We start from the raw sequence: 7,525 nt of genomic DNA on the forward strand, positions 1-7,525 counted from the left end.
GGAAGGATAATAGAGCAGGGGATCTGGGAGTTGGGAGGGATTGGGGGAGATCATTTGCCTTTCAGCAATATTTCCAGATTCCTCTGTACTCTGTAAAACTCTCCAAGATGAATATTCTGAGGTGTCAGGCCTACTGCAGTGTCAGGAAGGTCTGGGGGTACATGATGAGCTGTTTTATTTTCCCCCAAATAATAAAATAATAAGCACAGGTAGAAACATGAGCACAGCTATTTTCTGTGCTCATCTTCACCATTCTGCCACCAGGTGGGCACTTATCGGTCTCCAAGATCCACTTGGCTGGCCATCATGGGGCAAAAACAGATGCTCTTTCATACTTTCCAATTTCAAATTATACCCTCAAATAGTGTCTTTTCCAGTAGGTCAATATATGTCATTGAGACCTTGTTCTTGTTCAGTTGCTCGTTTGTGTCCAACTCTGCGACCCAATGGACTGCAGCACGCCAGCCTCCTCTGTCCTCCACTGTCTCCCTGAGTTTGCTCATATTCATGTCCACTGAGTCAGTGATGTCAGTTAATTTCCACTCGTGCCCTTTTAAGATTATCTCCTTTGTCAAAACTCACCACTAGTTTCACCTGCCTTGGGAACCCCATCTCTGAATGTGACTTAACTTGTCTCCCAGCTGGCATCTTTTCCTCTAAACTCGTTAAAGGATACCTTGAAGTTTACAAAGAGCTTTCACCTAATTTACCCCTTACTTCTCACAAAAATTCTATGAAATGGAAATTGTGCTGTTCTCATGACAACTTTTCTGGCACTTTCCCAGTGTCTCAGCTTCAAACCCTGTACCAGGAAAACCTCATGGGGTCCTCTTTAAAAGATTAGTATATTTAATTTGCATTAATTAAATTAGGCCACTTCTTTTTAAAAAGATAGCCAATGCCAGGATTAATCTAACTCCTTAAAATGGAACTTCAAAGTCATAAATATGCTTGAATAATCTCTGTGAGACGTGTGTTCTCTCAAATATATCCTTGGGAGATCACAGACATCACATAGAGATTTAGCAAAAATGACCACCCATGAGGTGCTTAATGATTCTCTGTTTTTCTGCTACCCCTAGTGTAGCTTTGACAGAGCCTGGGAAGGAGAGACGAGGAGGCATGCCTTCAGCTTGGTCTCAATATCCTGAAGCTGATCCCACCCTGCTACCATCAAACATTCACTCGGAATCAAAGGTGCCAATTCCAAATCAAGACCCTAACGATTTCTCCCAAGCAAAACAGGCCTATGGAGAGGCTGTGAGCTGGTGGCCACTGGATCTGAGAAGGGGGAGCCTCAGGACATCCCCCAGCCAGAGGGCTCTGAGACGGAGCAGCAGTATCCTCTCAGGATCTGTCAGTTTGGAGACCTTCCGGGAGAGAAGCCAGGGTGCGGTCAGCTTAAAGTGTCCAGGTATCACAGAAGCACAGGAGACCAGTTCAGAAAGGCGAGCAGAACTCCCCCTAGGGAAGAAGCTCACCAAAAGTTTTTCCCAAAGCTCGATGCACTTTAGCTCTGAGGGGAAAGTTCACAAAAGGTCCCCGGTGGCTCACAAAGACTCAAAGCTGTATAGGACATTGCCCTTGCGGAAGCTGGAAGGCAGCCATTGGAGATGCCGGGGACCTTTCAGCTACTGCTTCCTGAACCGAGGGCAGGATGAAGACGATGATGAGGACGAAGAGGAGGGGGAGGCCACCCACCAAGTCTCTTGCCTCTTTCGACCACAGATGACGCAAGCCATGCCAGACCCAACCAGCCCACCCCTGGCTGTTGGAATTCAGAAGCAAGGAGGAGAGCTGTCCAGAGGTTCAGTGCTGAAGGTCTGGGCCGAAGACTTGAGTGGCCCAGATGATGTGGACTTCAGCAACTTAGCTTTTGATGCCCGGATTGCAAGGATAAATGCCCTTAAGGAGAGCACATATACAATGCCCGATGGGTTCCTTGCAGCCCAAAATGATGCCAATGAGCTGCTCTGCCTTGTCAGGGCAACCAAGGGAAAGAAAGAGGAGTCACGCCCTGAAGCATATGACCTAACACTTTCTCAGTACAAGCAGCTATTATCCATTGAGTCCAGACAGTTGGGAAGTGCCTGTCGGAAAATGGCAATGGCTGAGAAAAGCCCAGAAGAGATGCTCCTAGCTATGACTTCCAGCTTTCAAGTGCTCTGTTGCCTAACAGAAGCCTGCATGCGATTAGTTAAAGTCGTGAACTCCGAAACACAGCGGCAGGAAATAGTAGCGAAGATCGATGAAGTGGTCATAAATTACATCTGTCTCCTGAAAGCTGCTGAGGCAGCCACTGGAAAGAACACTGGTGATCCCAATGTTGGACTCTCGATGCGACATTCAACCACCATGGCCGCTCTCGTAAGCACACTAACACGTTCTCTCAAGATGCTTTTAAATAAATAAAGTATGAAAGTCACGTCATAATCTACCTTTGCAAAGCCATACATGAACTTTTATTTACTTTATGTGTACGATGAACAGACGTCTCCTTTCTTCTCTCTGTATATTTTGTTATTTTCTATGAAATAGGAGATAAAAGTCACATTGATGAAAAGTTGAAATGTACTAATCCAGATGTATTCTGTTTATATTATACATATATATACGTGTAAAAGAAATATACAAGAAAGTGGTGACATTTGGCTATTTTTCATATAGTCGAAACTCTAGGTATGTGATGTGAAATTTTAATTTCTACTGTGTTGGAGCAAAACAATGAATCCTATCCCCTTTCCTTCCAAGCTGATACTTGGAGACCATATCATTCATATTTAGAAGTAAAAAAGAAAAGAAAAGGAAAGAAAAATCACAATGTATATAAAACATTACTTATGTTTTAAAGCTATGATTTTTAAGCATTGGAAATAGCAACAGACATTTAAAATTCAAAAAGCTATTATGAATTATTAGAGAATATATATAATAAATTAATTTTTGCTCATAGTGTTTGGTTATCTGATGCTTTTTTCCAAGAATCCTACATATTTCATTTTGGCTTATGCCATTTGGGCTAGAAATGGGGTGGGAATGGATTCTATTGTGTCAACACAAATGCTCTTCATGATGTTTCTAGAATGAATCACTTCCCAAATAGAAGAACAGAGGGAACAGTGGGCAGGTTTCTGGATAATACCTACTTATAGACTAATTATGGAAAGTGAAAGTAATTCAGAATACCAAAATTAAATTGTTTGGTGAAAAGAAAGCTCTGCTTTGACTCAGTGTCAAAATATACAAACCAAAGACATAATCTCTCTGCCCGCCATTTCAGCCATGAAACATAGGATTCCCTTCAGGGTGACAGAGCATTTAGAGAAGTATTTGCAAAATTGCAAAAAGGAACATAAAATGATCCTCACAAGTAAATGCAGGTCCAGTAACGTGAAGCAGACCACACACCAGGCTATGAGTCACATTGCAGATCACAGCTCTCAGCAAAGAGCTTCATGCATCCCCTCTGCAGGAGCCCATGCTTCCAACCAAATTTGCAGTGACAGCCTAACACTGGGACAAAGTTTTGAATCTGGAATGTTACAGAAAATCAGGGAAAGATAGTTACTGTAATATGGAAGCCATACTGAAATAAATAATGAAGTATTTATGAAATGTTCTAGTCTGAGTTGGCTGATAGAAATATGTAAGCTGGGAAAAAAAAAAAAGAGTGGTAAACTTGACCACTTTAAGTGAACCTGATGGAATGCAAAGAAGTTTCCAGAACCACCGTCTCTCTAAAAATGTATCTTTGGGTCAAAGCAAAATGATGCAAACTCTGCAATTGTAAAATAAAGTTGATAATGTACATATGTACTTCATGGCTCTTTTAGTGTTCAAGCTACACACACTCTTATTTATGTAGGTGGCTTCTTAAAATATGACAGGAGTGTTCCCAGTGCAAATATTTCCACTTTTGTAGGCATAACACAGTCCCCAGTTGCTATCTCTCTCATCAGTCGTTCCACAGAGACTCAATAAAAAAAGCCACACATATTTATAGGTGGTAGCAAACAAAAGGAGTTTAGACATGTGTTACTACAATGTTTAATAAAACATTATTTGATTACAATTATAATATTGGTGTTTGATAGAAGTATTAATGGTGTTTACTGTGGAAAATTTTGGTAAATATTCTGTGTACTAAAATATTAATAAGATTGTGTTCTATGTCAGACAATGTATGAAACATATATATTATCTCATCTAATCATCACAATGATCTCATGGTTTGGACGCTATCATTAATTCCATATGGAGGCAATATGGTTTCATAGTTAAGGACATGAAGTTTGGGGTCAGACACTTCTTGATTTAAATTTGGGCTCTGCCATTTTCTATCCCTTTCATCTTGGGAAAGATAGTCAATTTTTCTCAGTCTCAAGTTCCTTCTAGCAAAATGGAAGTCAATAATATCTATTTCCATAGGACTGTCATGAGTTTTAAGTAAAATTATGTATATGAAGTTCTTACTGCAATACCTGGCAGAGAGTAAGTACTCAGTGTTATATATCATTATCATCATAAGCACTGCATTAAATATATTGCCCAAGATAACACGTGGGGGCTGTTTGTTTTATATGCGTATTGTATCCTGACTGTGCAGAATACATTAGTGTATTGCCTATGTATAAAAGAACTATACAAGAAAGTGACATCTCCAGTTAGAACACCATCCCAGTCCATTTCATTTCTTTGGGAGGCCTCAGTGAAATAGCTCTGGGTCTTTCTAATCAATCTCCCAGAACCATTGGGTGCACCAATAAATTTTTGCTTCATATAAACAAACTCTTTACTACTTAGAAAACCTCAAAAGCCCCCCTGTTGCTAGACGTGCTGCTCCTAAGTGGGGTCCAGATCCACTCAAGTGTAGGAAGAATGTATTAGAATGATCCGCGTGTTTTTTATCTAGCCTTTTTAATGTTTGTGTATGTTTTATAACAGCCTAAGAGCACAGTGGTATATGTACATCATTTTAAATAAATCAGTTAATAAGCATATGCCTGGTGCGTGTATGGGATATTGTCACAGACAGAGTTGCACTCACTGAAGTGTGGAGACCACTGAACCAGGGAATGAAAATTTCTTGTCCCTAAGGTCCTTTACACGTAGTCTGCAGCCTAGTTTCCAAGGTGTATCACCTATCATTTTAATTAATCTTTTATTATAAAGCTTTCAGACATATACAGAGGTAGACACAATCATATAATGAATCCATATGTACTCATCACACACCAATTCATGTCCAATCTTATTTTCTCTATTTCTAGGCACCTCCTTCCACAGCGTATGTAGAAGCCAATCCCAGACATCATAGCATTTAATCCATGAATATTTCGGTAAGCACTTACTATAGATAAGAATTTTTAAACATAATCATAATGCCATTTTTACACTTTTTAAAATTAATAGTTCCCTAATATCATCAAATAAATGTTACAGAAATAATGAGGAAACCCCCAAAGATAATCACTGTCAACAATTTAGGACATCTGCTTTCAATTTTTTCAATATCTATGCTACTGTTATCATTATTGTAGGTGTTTATGAGTGTAACTTTTGACTCAGTCTGAACACATTTGCTCCTTTTCTGAGTCTCAGTTTCACCATATCTTAAGTGGATTGGCTGGAAGAATCTAATTGACATGGAAAGACGGAGGGCTCAGATGAATCACCCTCACAGCATTAGGCTGCCAGTAAAATCCAACAACTCATACAATTGCATTAAACATTAAAATTAAAACAGACCCCTCGGCCCAGCTGAAGTTAGTCTAATCACAAAAGAAATTGTTTCAGAGAAGAAGAACTGACTATATTGAAATGCCCAGCCACAACAACATTACAATAGATCGATTCCTTTTGCTATGAATTTCCTCTCATCGTGCTCCATCCTAGGAAAGACAATTTGCATTTCTGTTCTTCTTTTGTATAGTTCTAAGTGTCAGTTATTCCATGAATGTTATTTCTGAGCTACTCAGGATGGCACTCTAATTTATTCCTCCTGGTTTACTCTTAATTTGGCAATGTTTGTTCTCTTGGACTGATTATCACCATTCGTAATTGTGTTAACTATTTTTGAAGTTGAAAAACAAGGCAAATTGGCTGTGTTCAGGTGATTCCTTTCTTCTCTGTTCTAAACAGTTGAGAATCTTCACAGGAGTCAAAATATGTGGATATTATTACACTGTTTCTCTAACCTGATTTTGTGCTATGAAAGGGGTTGATTTTACCGGGGGGTGTGTATTTGAGAGTATAGAGGTGCAAAAGAGGTGTTTGAGTTTATAGATGTGTATGTCTGTCTGTGAGAATAGTTTTCAGTTTAGTTTTGTGGATTTCAGTGCAAGTTTCCCCTCTGGCAGTCCAAAAACTATGATAAAACTTTCAAGTCAGATTGCAGAAATAGCTTTTCGGCTTTGAAAGATCAAAGGGTTGGAATCTTACCTTTTGAACTGAATTTTATTCATACCAACTTGAACATCACTAAGTTGGGTACTTTTTATTCCACCTATTCCCTAGCCTACCTTCTCACTTTTTCATTTCAAAGCTTGGAAAGTAACCTTCAGAAATTGTATTAGAATTTTTTTAATTTAAAAAATAAGTAAATTTCAAAACCTATACATAGGAAATCCATGGAAGAACAATCCATGTCTTTGTCAACTGTTTCTGCTGTAGAAAATAATGGAATTAAATCCCACATAGATGAAAGAAGCAGATAACTAATTACCCCAAGTATTGGGGTAACTTATTTCACCATTCAACTTGAAATTAACCCACTGCCTTCTGCTGAATTTGCCCTAATCTTTCCTCCATATTTATAATCGCATCTCAGTTTTCTGTTGCTTTAAAATTAATGTGCCACACTGCATGGCTTCTGGGATCCTATCTCCCCAATCAGAGATCGAACCCAGGCCCTCGGCAGTGAAAGCATGGAGTCCTAACCAATGGACCAGCAGGGAATTTCCTTCGTTTTTCATTCTGCAGTCTAAACCAAAATTCTCGACTAGGATGTCCTTTGCAGTCTCATCATTTGCAACGTTAGGAAGAATTAGCTTCGACTGTCAATATAGGTGGGATTGGGGAAGCTGAGTCTTCTTGGTAACCTCCAACCAAGTAATAGTTCTGTTTTCCTGTTGAATTAGTACCCTTTGCACATCTTGCTGTTTGACTACATGACCCATAACTCCTTTCTGTCTCCCAGCTCCCAGGGTGAGTCCATTCATTTGTTCAAATAGCTGTCAACAATGTCCTAGTCTGGGCACACACTCTGCTAGGTCCTGGAGGCAGGGTACAATATGATTGACATGGTCTCTGCCAAAAAGGGAACACCCATTCTAGAATGGGTAAGCCTTTGTTATTTTTCAAGAAAGAAGGGGCCCAGAGTAAGTCAGTGCAGGCAGTCTTCACTTTGTATGGTAGTACAGGACTGCAGAGAAGACCATGCAGGCCCAAAATGTTTAAAATGATCTTAATACTGTGAAAAAATTACAATTGTTCTGTTATCCATAAAGACTTTTAGTCAAAATAT

General features: G+C 39.4%; 1 protein-coding gene across 1 annotated transcript in view; it reads left to right on the forward strand.

The window, feature by feature from the left end:
- FRMPD4 (FERM and PDZ domain containing 4) overlaps positions 1-2,763 on the forward strand; it is a 105,564-nt gene extending 102,801 nt beyond the window's left edge. Inside the window, exon 15 of the mRNA XM_055393682.2 lies at positions 1,088-2,763. Within this exon, the coding sequence (XP_055249657.2) occupies positions 1,088-2,412 (1,325 nt within the window). The 3' untranslated portion in view covers positions 2,413-2,763. The remainder of the gene's footprint in view (positions 1-1,087) is intronic.
- Positions 2,764-7,525: the final 4,762 nt, after the last annotated feature.

The sequence above is a fragment of the Moschus berezovskii genome, chromosome X (assembly GCF_049115385.1).
Source record: "Moschus berezovskii isolate FMDL1 chromosome X, NW_MosBer_1.0, whole genome shotgun sequence".
Taxonomy (NCBI): Eukaryota; Metazoa; Chordata; class Mammalia; order Artiodactyla; family Moschidae; genus Moschus; species Moschus berezovskii.